The sequence below is a fragment of the Apodemus sylvaticus genome, chromosome 16, assembly GCF_947179515.1.
Source record: "Apodemus sylvaticus chromosome 16, mApoSyl1.1, whole genome shotgun sequence".
In the NCBI taxonomy this organism is placed as follows: Eukaryota; Metazoa; Chordata; class Mammalia; order Rodentia; family Muridae; genus Apodemus; species Apodemus sylvaticus.
The window spans coordinates 58,011,951-58,024,556 of NC_067487.1; the positions used below are offsets into that span (position 1 = coordinate 58,011,951).

At 42.7% G+C, this 12,606-nt stretch overlaps 1 protein-coding gene across 8 annotated transcripts in view; it reads left to right on the top strand.

Moving 5' to 3' along the window:
- The window catches only part of Mast4 (microtubule associated serine/threonine kinase family member 4), a 606,534-nt gene that overhangs the window by 555,586 nt on the left and 38,342 nt on the right, over positions 1-12,606 (top strand). For all 8 annotated transcript variants that reach the window (XM_052160085.1, XM_052160077.1, XM_052160082.1 and 5 more), the window contains 4 exons: positions 1,158-1,225; positions 3,340-3,425; positions 9,575-9,783; positions 11,600-11,738. In XM_052160085.1, coding sequence (XP_052016045.1) covers positions 1,158-1,225; positions 3,340-3,425; positions 9,575-9,783; positions 11,600-11,738 — 502 coding nt within the window. The remainder of the gene's footprint in view (positions 1-1,157; positions 1,226-3,339; positions 3,426-9,574; positions 9,784-11,599; positions 11,739-12,606) is intronic.

A 12,606-nucleotide genomic window follows, 5' to 3' on the forward strand; every position in this document is an offset into this window, starting at 1 on the left:
CTGTTCTGAAGAGCTAGTTAGTTCTAGGACAGCCATGGCTACACAAAGAAACCTTGTCTCAAAAAACAGCCAGGTGGTGGTGGCTGCGCATGCCTGTAATCCCAGCACTCTGGGAGGCAGAGGATTTCTGAGTTCGAGGCCAGCTTGGTCTACAGAGTGAGTTCCAGGACAGTCAGAGCTATACGGAGAAACCCTGTCTCAAAAAAAAAAAACCAAAATCCACAAAACCAACCAACCAACAAACAAGCAAACAAAACAAAAATCTTAAAGATAGTATGGAGATGAATATTAAATAAATTAGGCTTTCTCATTTACTTAAACAAACTCAGTGATGCTCTGCAAACCATGGGCTGAGCAATTAGACATTAGATGTCTTTGTCATTTTTAACTAGACCACCAGGGAAGTACTTAAGCTTGCGTCAAGCCTGTGGCATCCAGCCCAGAATTGACTGCTCTGTACAACGTAATTAATAAATAACAATCAACATTTAACGAGCACTTAATTCTTCTTAGTGACTATGCTAAGAGCTTCCCATGCATTGGCGTGTGTAACACTCACAAAAGCTCTAAGACACAATTCTGCTTACATCCGTCAGAAGAACCTGAGGTTAAAAGCCTCTCAGCTAAGACGTGATAACCCAAGGATGTTCATCCTCTATTCCCTAGTACCTGCCACTATTACTGTCTCTGGAAAACTGCATATTCTGTATGTCCCTGCAACGGAGACTCGTTCTCAAATTGGAGTGAATTCATCTTCGCTGTGTGTCAAGTCCTTGGGAGACTCGCCTCTCTTGGATTATGTACAAAGCTGCTAGCTCACCCAAGGCTTTGCAAGCTACAGTGCATGCCTGAGTCAGTGCCTACTGCTCACTGGAGCAGAGGCCCAGTGTCCTGTGTTCCATGTTCCTAGGTCTGGCTAGTGATAAAATTGGAGATCCAGAGACCATTAGAACATTAGTACAAAGTGTCATTAGTACATGTCCAAAATACCAGCTGCCGATTCTTGCCTTTGAGGCTGTAATATGTACGTATTGGTTTATAGGCTGAATTTTTCTTTCTCTCTTTTTTAAATGGTGAGAATTTACTTCTCTTCTGTTTTGGCTTTGTCTTCCTGTATAATTCAGTATTTCCTTCTTCCCCTTTTGTTTTAAACTTAGAAATGGCTCAGTTGGGGAATTACGACAGTAGGACAGCAGAGACGCCAGAGACGGATGAGTCAGTGAGTGTGAGTATCTTCCTGATGGAATATGATGCTGGGTTTCTTTCTGTTTCTTAGCATCTGGAGATTTTTTTTTTGACTGTGTTAATTACTTTATTCCATAAATGTTTATTGTCTTTCTGTGGGCAAGGCACGAGGCATACACTTTTAGTACCTCACTCCTAAGAGAAGCAGAAATTTACAAAAACTTCCTAAGCACCAAAATAGCAACTATGAGCATGAATAACATCCATGAAAAAAAAAAAGATGACCGTGAGCCAGGAGACCATTCCAGAAATAGATGTTTCTGAGTGGACCAGTCCCAGAAGAGTTTTCCAAGGGCGTGGCCATTGAGGTGAAATGGGGGGAGGGGGGGATGAGTAAGATGTGACGGGACAGAGGAACACTCCAGATGTAAGGTGCGTCTCGGGGCTAAAGGCCAAGAGGACTCCTGAGCTGGAGAGTTTGGGGAAAGTAGTCGGGAGGATCCTGCCCACTTCTGTCAGGTGGCCTTCCTTTTAAGGGTAATGGATAGCAACTGAGTGGGGGTAAACTGAGAGATGGCCTGGCCAGAGTCATGGCTTGAAAGTGCATGAGACACGGAGATTAGCTGGCCGGCCACAGGGAAATCAGTTAAGAGGCAGCTTCAGTGGCTCTTGCAGTGGTGAAAGGTCTTGCTGACTGGGGCCATTCTCCTATGAAAATGGGTATCATTAGTGAAGCCAGCACGAATCCAAGTGACTAGGAAGGTAAACATGTTTTGTAGTCTGGGGGGTTGAGAGTATAGTCTCTAGGTCCAGATTGCCCGCATTTGAAAACTAACTCCTCTGCCTCTCACAAAGTGTGCGTCCTAGTCAGGCGAAGGGCTCAGCTCATCTGAGCCTCGGTTTCTCCATCTGGATAAAAGCTAAGTGGACTATTCCGTCTACAGTGGCTAGGAGAGTGCCCCAGAGTTAAGTGCTAAACGGATAGATGCTCTTCTAACCTCATTATAGAGTTGCTATTGTAACTGCAATTCCTTCAAAATATCTAAGAAGAACCATCAAGCTAGTGATTATAATCTGTACTATTCAGGCTCTCGGAGGGAGAATTTCCAGTGGAGTTCTGGGTGACTTCATCTCATTGGTGATAGAACAAAAGAGTTAATGTGAGGAGGGCCTGTGTGGGGCAGGCAAGTGGTCCCTGGCTTGAATTGTTTCCAGAGACGAAACCATGGAAGTAACGCTAAGATCCGGGTCCTATGCCAGAGGCTAGGGGTTCATGCAAGGGACAGGTGGCAGTTTGAACTGAGGAGGTCAAGTAGCTCTGAGGCCAGTCTGGTTGTGTTTCCCGAGTAGAGTTGATAAGATGAGGAAGGAACTGAAGCAGAGAAGAAGGTAGGGGCCTGGTTTGCAAGCCTTCCAAAGATGAGTAGAAGGCTGGGGGGGGGAGAGACGGCGGCCATGATGGGAGAGACTTGTGCACACCTCAGCATCGCGGGGTCTTCTAAAACGATGAGAGGGCATCCTGGTCTCTGGAGGGCACAGAGCAGCTGAGGTGAATGGAGCACAAGAGACCAGGAATCAAAGCAGCGAGGTTATTCCTGTTCATTAAGCTAAACTTTTTAGAGAGCTGAAGTTTAGAATCTCGGTATTTAAGACATAGTAAGATGTTTGATGGAGAGGTTAACATGGGCAGGCATTCCACACCTAAGAGATTTGTCACCTACCATCCATACAGTGCCACAGCATAAAAGAGTTATGGTCTAGTCAGGAGTGGAGAGGTCATATCCCACCCACCCCCAGCTCCCCCCAACCCTGGTGACAGCTATCAGAGCCTGTTTTTTTGTTGTTGTTTTTTTTTTCTAACCGAAAGCAGAAGGAAGGGTTGGCATTTTAGACTTAACTATTAAAATATAGGACCAGGATGAAGCTACATTACCAAAACCTTCACACGTCTTCTTTTGGCAACATGGGCTTGCGTCAACACAGCTGAGAGGGAATCATTAGGAGCCACAGCTCCTTGGTGATAAGGCAGGAAGAGCCCTGCAGCTGACCCAGCCTTCTAAGACGGGACACTGTGCCTCAGCAAGTTAAATAGCACAATCCGGCAATTTCCTCAAAGTCTGAACTGCGTTTTAACCTTCTCATTCCTTTCCCCAGAGCTCAAATACTTCCCTGAGACTTCGAAGGAAGCCCCGAGAGAGTGATTTTGAAACAATTAAATTGATCAGCAACGGAGCCTATGGGTGAGTATTCCAAGCCAGCTCTCTAGCGTATTGTGACACGTTGGAGTGTGACATTTGTTTTCAGTTTTACCTCATGTTAAGTATATGCTACACAGAGACTGGCATTTTAGAAGGCCGCTTCTTCCTTAGGTGGAGTAACATGCAGCCAGAATCACATCTTCTGAACGCCCAACAGGAGGCACTGTCAGTGACCCAGGGCTTATTTAAGAAGATTGGAGAGAAAGATTTCATAAAATAAAAGAAAAATGGTCTTCATTCCTGTTGCTATTACTTAATCTGTGCTTGCAGTTGAAAGGCACTTGGTTGAGATCATATGTTATATGCCATATGAAACACTGCACACCTGTGACTTCTTACACTAACATGTTAATTAAATTGAATGAAACATAGCATTTCTTCCTTGATCCATGATCCATTTTTATTCCTGAAGGAAGGGAGTTATATTCTAGATTCACACAACAAATCTATCTTCAAATCTCTTTTTAAAGAATGGATTTGAGGATTCTAGCGGGCACTAAATTCTTGTTGCTTTTCTTTCTTTTTCCTTTATATGTCTTCTTATAATGGATAAAATGGGTTTTCTCTCCTCAAAAATGTTAAGACTGTGTCTCATGTAGTCCAGGCTGTACTTGAACTTACTGTGTAGCCAAGGATAACCTTGCTTCCATCTGCTGAGTGCTAGGATTAGAGGTTTGTGTCACTACTATTGTTTCAGGTGTTATTTCAAGTTTTTTTTTTTGTAATCTGTTGACAGCTGCACACACTTCTGTAATCTGCACACATACTTACACTGGATACTTCAGTACCCTGTAACAGTAGTATCTCAATGTGTGTAATGGTGACGTTATAGTTAGCGGTTTCATTTCTTTAAACATTTACTATTTCTCTGTGCTGGGAAGCTTTGACTTCTCTCTTGTTGAATTCCTTGGTCCTTTCCTATGACGCAGTTTCTTTCCCAAGGTATAAGTAGTGACAATAGTAAATTAATAGAAAATTCTCAGTTACCAATAAATAGTGTGGAAGGACAATTAAACATGCAAACTATGACCTAATCCATTTTAGACTGCCCAGGAATTCTGTCTTAATTTAGTATTAATCCCAATTCCATTTGCATGTATACAGAGAGCAATAAATCATCCCTGAGACGTTTACTGCCATCTCTCCACGTCGGAGCAGATGAGACACTGATTTTTTTTTTGTTACGCCACAAGGGATGTTTTTCCTTCCTGTTTTTTCACCTCTAATATTTTCCACACCATTAACTTAGCAAAGAACTTAAATATTTGTGAGCCCTCTCTATGCCTCACTGGCTTTCAGGATTATGTCAAATGGCATGTTTCCTGAAGCAGCCCATAAATGCTTTTAGATCTTATCTTTTTGCAATATATGCTTTCTTCGTTGAGAATTTTCTACTGTGCAGTTATTTGTGCCTTTTATTTGCTTATTAATACTTGTTTTGTGGTTATTCGTCGTTCTGGAGATGACCCCAGGCATTCTTATCAGAAAGAAGTCAGCAGGGTGATCTCACAGGCACGGGTTGAAGCCCTTCTCGGGTCCGTTTGAGCAGTGGAATGATTCCGGAAGGAGACGTTCTCAGAAGCAACCCTTTGTAAATCTTAGGCATGTATCTTAGCAGTATTTGGAGTTCTAATTGGTTGAGTAAACTCATTTGTAGTGCAATTAAACCACTGTATAGTAGATGAGGTATATCACACTTTGGGGAATGGTTGGGAATATACAAGAAGTTAAACAAGCTGTGAATTGGTAAACACCCAGGATGCAGGCCAAGTCATTAGTGGGCTCACAAGCTGCCTGTCCGAGCCTCTGCTGATCAGCCAGAACCATTTCCCCCTCTTTTCTTCTCAGAAGTAATATCTCATTACATTTCTGACAGATTTCCTTTCTATCTGAATTATTTTTAATTTAAAATTGGAATGGAACTACCCCAGTCAATTCAACCAGCTGAGATGCTATCTTCAGGCTAGCTGAACAAACAGACCTTAGAAGGGTAGGAACATCTGGGCTCTTCCCACCATCATTGGTATCTGTGTAATTGGGGGTCGCTACTTACGTCAGTGGCTCGGTGTCACACTGACTTTGTCTCCCCAGAAGCTATTGGCGCTGGGAACCAACCCTCTCATTAGACAAGTATGGTAAGACAAGAGTCTTGTGCTTACTGACCTTGTGTTGATAATGCCAGTTTGATAAGTGTGTGCTGGTCTCCAGGTGGAAGTGAAATTTCTTTTTATACCAACATAGTACTCATAGAAGGCTGAAGCTAGTTGCTATGTAGACTAGCTTTGAACTCCTGATCTTCTTATTATAAGCTAAAGCCATTGACTCAGAATTAAAACACCTAAAAGTTGCAACATTTCTCTCTCTCTTTGTACTTTTCTTTTTGACCTTTATACACGCTATGCTCTCACGTCTCAAGGGCCCAGAAACATTTACTAGTGAGGCCCGTGAGTGCAAGCTGACACATACCCATTCACACATTAGCTGTGGCCACCTACTCTCCACGCCCGACTCCCACTTGCAGATCTGCTGGCTCACGTCTGTGCACTGGGCTTTCAGAGTCTCATGATTTCATAGGCATTAGGATCCTGCTTCCAACGGGGCAGTGGTGCCGGGCCTTCAGCCTCCCTCTCATGGGCCCTACTTCTTTTTATCTTTTGTAGGCAGAAATGCCTGGCCTCCCAGAGAGCAAGAGTTTCCGGCTGCCTTTCTACCATGTCATTTCCCATTCTTGGGCTTTCCTGTGAAGGAGGAGACAGAATAGTCTTTTTCCAACAAAGCAATGGTCAGGTGGTAATGGTGCACACCTTTAATCCCAGCATTCAGGAAGCAGAGGCAGGTGGATCTCTTGAGAGTTCAAAGCCAGCCTGGTCTATAGAGTGAGAGTTCCAGGGCATCCAGGGCTACAGAGGGAAACCCTTTCTAGAAAAACAAAAATAAATTAGTACCCCAAAAGCAAAACATAAATATCAGAAACTAAGAACGTAAAATGAACTAGAAGCAGAGGATGTAGCCAAATGGTAGATCACGTGCCCAAAATGTTCAAGATTCTGCATTCAGTGCTCAGTGTTATAGAAATAGCCAACAGACCCCCGCCCAGACCCCAATTAGCTACTCTAATCAACTTCAGCAGTTTAACGAACTCTTGGTTGGACATCAAAGTATCCACCTTGTGATAGTCGGCATGTGGCATTCGGAACGTGGGCCTAAAGGCCCTCAGCACTGAATGTGCAATACTGAAGGAAAACCCGGAAGGTGTGTTATATATAATCTAGGTGACTTGAAGAAGAGACAAGCAATTATAAAAAGATAGCATTTTCATGTTAATGTTTTGCATTCTTAATTTTATTTAAAAATCTGTCTCCCATTTCAGAAATCCATTTTAATGACAGTTATTTACCAATGTGTATCTTATATTTGGGGGTTGGCCGAGTGATTTTCTTCACTCTTTTGTGAACATCTTCACATCTGGCCTCCATCATGATTAGAAGCAGCTTTCAAAATATATAGACTTTTTTTATTTTATCCTAATCAGTGGTTCTAAGAAAGGAAGATACATAAAAGCTTTTCAATAGATATAAAAAATATGTGCTAACTGGTTAGTTAATTTACAAACTGGTCATAATAAGAATTTTTTAGGAAAACGTGTACAATAAACATTTAAGTTTAACCTACATATGTATGCTGTTTTTAGTTTTGAGGCCTTTGTAGACAGTTGACACAAGTCATTCTTAAGATGCATGGTTTCTGTTTCCCAAGGTTAAAGGTGAAGCTGAAATCTGAAGTAGTCTGGATGTAGGCCTCTAAATGTTTTGACAGCTTTTGGAAAATTAACTCCTGCTAAATCAACAGGAATTTTACGTAGTCGCCTACATCTCTTGGAACATCCCAAAACACTAGCAACAGAACATCTCATTGTCATAGTGAGATTTCATCGGTTAGTTCGTTACTAGCTGCTTTTTGTCTTTACTGTGATCCAGTGCATGAGAAGCCCACCTAAGGGCAGAAGGATTTTCTGCAGTCCCCGAGAGTCTCCGTTCGTCCCAGAGGGCCGCTATAGGGGCTGGATCTCCTTTGTGGCAGTTTGCAGCACATATATTACGTGTAGCTGAAACCAGGGAGCAGAGGCTACACCCCTACATCCCAGGCTCCCCTCTTTTCCGCCCAGCTAGGTCTTTCTAAAGGCCCCACAACCTTCCCTGATACCACCACCGTCTGGGGATCAGGTGTTCAGAAACTTGAGTCTATGGTGGCCATCTAACATTCAAACTATTTATTTGAATTAGCTTACTTTTTTTAAAAAATAGAGACTTATGTCGCTCAGATTGGCCTCCAGTTTGCTATATAACCAAGGACAGTTGTGAACATCTAACCCTCCCATGTGCTTAAATTAGTTAATGTTGCTATCAGGTGTAACCAACAGAACAGGTGTAGGAACAAACAGAGCCTATAGGAGCCCAGAACTGAGGCACCCTACAGAAGACCCCTAACTTAGCATGTAAAAGATGTCCAACTGGCTGACTCTCATGCACTTTTGTTTTATGGTGAGAATTAAAGGGCTATGCTAGTCAGTGAGTTGTTTTGAGGAGTGTCATCAAGAGACCCTCCTTTGCACCAAATGGTGAGGAAGAAACCAGAAAAGCGAATAAAGGAAGAGTTGGAACAGGGAGTGGGCAAAGCCAGAGATAATAGAGAGAGGAATACAAATGTGTGACATTGTGAGCCAAGAAAAGAGGGGGACACAGTGACAGGATAAACACAGATGAGGAAGAAAAAGCAAGTCCTAGTTGACCGCTTTCGTGAAAACATTAATAATGGGTTAAATCAGAGTTGACTATACTGAGACTTAGTCAGTATAAGCCCTGAGCTATTGGTTCAGCAGGGAACAAAAGATCCCAGCCTGCCTTGCAGCCAGCCATTCATTAGACATTACTGCGCAAGCTAGTAGAAAACACAACTAGGTTCACATAGCTCCTTGTTTTAGACGGTAAACCAACTCTGTGTGTGTGTGTGTTTACCATATTCAGTGATTTTTTAAATAAATTATTCCTTATTTGATGAAGGCCTTTGGTTTAGGGCAGCAAGTACAACGTATCACACATATTTATACACATTGGTATTTGTATAAAAGTTTAGTGCCCCTTTAAGGGATTACTTCATCTAATCATTGTCTTCTTGGGCACTCAAACCTGTCCCTCCATGAAAAACAACAGATGGAGTGACTTGGAAGAAGGGGGGCATCCGAATCCTCCCCTTGTTGTTCAGGTCCTATTTTAGAACTTCTGCCTTTCTAAGTCCCCTTTTCTCCATGTCAACCCGGTCCTTTGGGAGTTCACTGTCTTTCACCAGAGAGTTTCTGGGCAAGGCCATAGAAGAGACTGAATGTGGCCTACGGCTGGTCATTTTATCCTATAAAGGTGCTTCATAGCTTGGCCAGGAGGTGTGGGAGCAGAGATACAGCTCCCTGGCTTGCTCCTCAGTCTCCCCTCGCCCACCCATTACGTTGGGAAATGCATTTGCTACTGGAGCTCACAGAGGGTGGTGCATGTGGAGTCTGCAGTGAGGAAATATGCTAGTCTTTGTTGCAGAACGTTCTCATATATCCTCACACACTCGTCTCATTTATCTGGAGATTCCATGGGAAGCAATTACTCTCAATTGGAAACCAGGGACTCTAAGAAGCCCCGGTCCTCCATGCAGATCCCAAGGGTATCATTTAGAAAATTATTGCTTTAGTCAGTCCAGAAAACGTGCCTAACATATGTCTAATGCTAGGAAGGATGTCGCTCGTGATCTGTGTGTAATTTTGTTAATTCTTCCCAGTTCTGATTTATGTATTGGATTTTGTTTTGTTTGTGGAAAAACTGAAAACATCAGCTAGTTCTTGGGAAATAACTCACTTTGCCTGCCCCCCATTTTTGGAGCAAAGGCAGATCTGATGCTTTATGTATGATCTCTATTAAAAAGCCAATTTGGGTTTGGAATGGGACATTGCTAATTCACCAGCACAGCTGCGGCAACTTAGCTCGAGCTGTCGGGAACTCGGAAAGCACAGGGTCTGTGTGCTCTGTGTCACTTCCGAGCTTCCTTACCATCTCTCTTCCTGTGGACCAAACACTTGCATTCCGTTTCAGGGCCGTCTACTTTGTTCGGCATAAAGAATCCCGGCAGAGGTTTGCCATGAAGAAGATCAACAAGCAGAACCTCATCCTTCGGAACCAGATCCAGCAGGCCTTCGTGGAACGGGACATCCTGACTTTCGCAGAGAACCCCTTCGTGGTCAGCATGTATTGCTCCTTTGAAACCAGGCGTCACTTATGCATGGTCATGGAGTATGTGGAAGGTAAGCCGGTCTTGCCCAGAGGGAGCGTGGTGCCTGGACCCAGATGTCTTAGGCAAAGCCACATTCGTGCCACATAACGGCTATATCCACCCAGGAGCCCATGCGAGCAAGAGATGGCCGAATCCCAGTCATTATCATCTGATAATTGCTTGTAAAACTGCCTGCTACTATAACAAAGGGGACATTAGTGTTATTTGGGAAAAGGTTGTTTTCTTTTTTAATAGCATTTAATCCTAACTACCTCCCTTCAGTTGGTCATTAAAGTTGGAATATAGGGTTTTTTTTTCCCTCCTACTTCTTTTTATCACACATCATAAAATGTGTTCATTATCATTAGTCTTCTCAAAAAGTGAATTTAAAAGATATCCTTTTTAGCCTGTGGTGGAAAATGAAAAATCCAGCCACTCTTCCTTTATAGCCAAGTAGGTCTCAAACTTTATAATTCTTCCGCCTCAGCCTCCTGAGTCCAGGGGTCACCAGCCTGACCATGCCCAGCCTCTGTCCCCCTCCTCAACCATTTATGGTTTGCATCTTAAATGTTCCAAGTAATCTTATTTCTCTCGATCCTCTTTTTGTTAAATTATACTTCTGAGACTTTCCATCTCTCCAACTCATTGACATAAAGTTACCACAATGAGAAGTTCAGGGAAGGCCCAGACCACCTTCCCTGGGGCCTGTTTAGGCTCTTCCTCTGGAGAGAATCCCTCACTGTACATCTCCAAGAAACAGTAGAAACCTTTTTCTAAAAAAAAGATTGATTGATTTAGTATATTTAAGTACGCGGTAGCTGTCTTCAGACAGACACCCCAGAAGAGGGCATCAGATCTCATTACAGATAGTTGTGAGCCACGTTGTGGGTGCTGGGATTTGAACTCAGGACCTTCGGAAGAGCAGTCAGTGCTCTTTACCACTGAGCCATCTCTCCAGCCCCCCAGTAGAGACTTTTTACTTACAGCTTTTCTAGTTTGCAGATAAGCAGCTTGGCAGCCAAAGGGAACTTTAGTGGGAACTGAGAGATAGAGCCTGAAGCCCTTAGGCCGAGTCCCACCCACTGTTCTTTCTACCACACAATCTATTTGTTTCTGAACTGTTGTGGTGGTTGTTTTTATAATAGCTTTTTTATCCCATTTGTTATGTATGCAGCTAGGTCATCACTCCTTTACTAGAATGAACCCCAAATAATTGTATAAAGTAGTGGTTCTCAACCTTTCCTAATGTTGTGACCCTTTAATACCGTTGTGGTGAGGCCCAACCATAAACTTATTTCATTGCTACTTCTTAACGGTAATTTTGCTACTGTTATACTGTAAATATCTGATATGCATTGCTACTTCATAATGGTAATTTTGCTACTGTTATACTGTAAATATCTGATATGCTGAATATCTGATACCTGATCTTAGTGAAAGGGTCTTTCGACCCCCAGTTGAGAACCACTGCTCTGCAGGATGAGATTATTTCTAACTCCCATATTGCAACGAAGGAACCAAGACCACCAAACTCATCTGCCTAAGAGCTCCCAGCTGCTCAGAGACAGGATTCCACCTCTGCAATCTAATTCTAGCATCTGCATCTCACACTGATACCATTATAAATTAGTACAATCATCCCGAATTATGCTAGAGATTCTTCAGAACACCATTCACTTCAAAGTCAAATTGCTCTCTTCACTTCTAAATTGGAAACATGACGACTTAACATGGTCTCCACTTCCGAGTGCGACTCTGCTTTGACGTTCTGTGATCCACCCTGCCGGCCTTCAGTAATCCCAGAGCTGGATGCTGCTCCTGCTAAACGTGCTTCCCGTGCTTTACAGGGGGAGACTGCGCAACCCTGATGAAGAACATGGGGCCTCTCCCAGTCGACATGGCCAGGATGTACTTTGCGGAGACGGTCTTGGCCTTGGAGTATCTGCATAACTACGGAATCGTGCACAGGGATTTGAAGCCAGACAAGTATGTGCCCCGATGATGTAAACGTCTTTTACATAATATTGAACATTTTCTTCTGCCTGTGAAATATTTTTAAGGCTATTTTCACATTTCAAAAATTCTCCTTAGTATAAAAAATGAGTTATTTTGATAGTAACTGAAAGGTAACTTTTATACATTTCTTGAAAGACTACAATGCTTACAGTAAGAACTTAGAAGATACGGGGAAATGACTCTAGAGTTAATTTCCCTTTTATCACGTAAATCTTGGAATAATGACATAGAATGGCCCTGTTTTCTGGAGCATTTGTACTTGGCATCATGCTTAGATGAGTTCTGCCTTCCCATGGTAATATACATGATGTGATATTCTCCTTCACTTATTTTACTATCATCCTTTGATAGTTTGGTGCTCCTTGTCAGCTCTGATTTGAGACACGGATAGAACTTTGCCCAAGTGGCTAGCTGTTCATCTTGACGTCGCATATGGTACATTTCATGCTTTCTGCACTAGTGTGAGACGCTGCTACATTTGTTGAAAAGTGTGTGACAAACTTAAGACTATGCTCATCAGAAATCTGGGAGAGCACAGGGGAAGGAAAGAACAATTTCATACACACCTATCAGAATTTCGGCATAATTCCTTCTAGTAGCTCTCTTTGCTTGCTTATTTGAGACATGGTTTCTTTGTGCAGCCCTTGCTGTCCTGGAAGTCACAGAGATCCACCTGCCTCTGCCTCCTAAGTCCTGGAATCCTTAAAGGCATACACTGCTGCTGCCTGGCCCATCTTCTAGCAGCTTTTTAAAATTCTCTATCACTTTAACCTTTTAATTGATAAAATGCTATTTTTTACTTACAACGAAAGATTTTAATATAGTCAAATGTAATTTT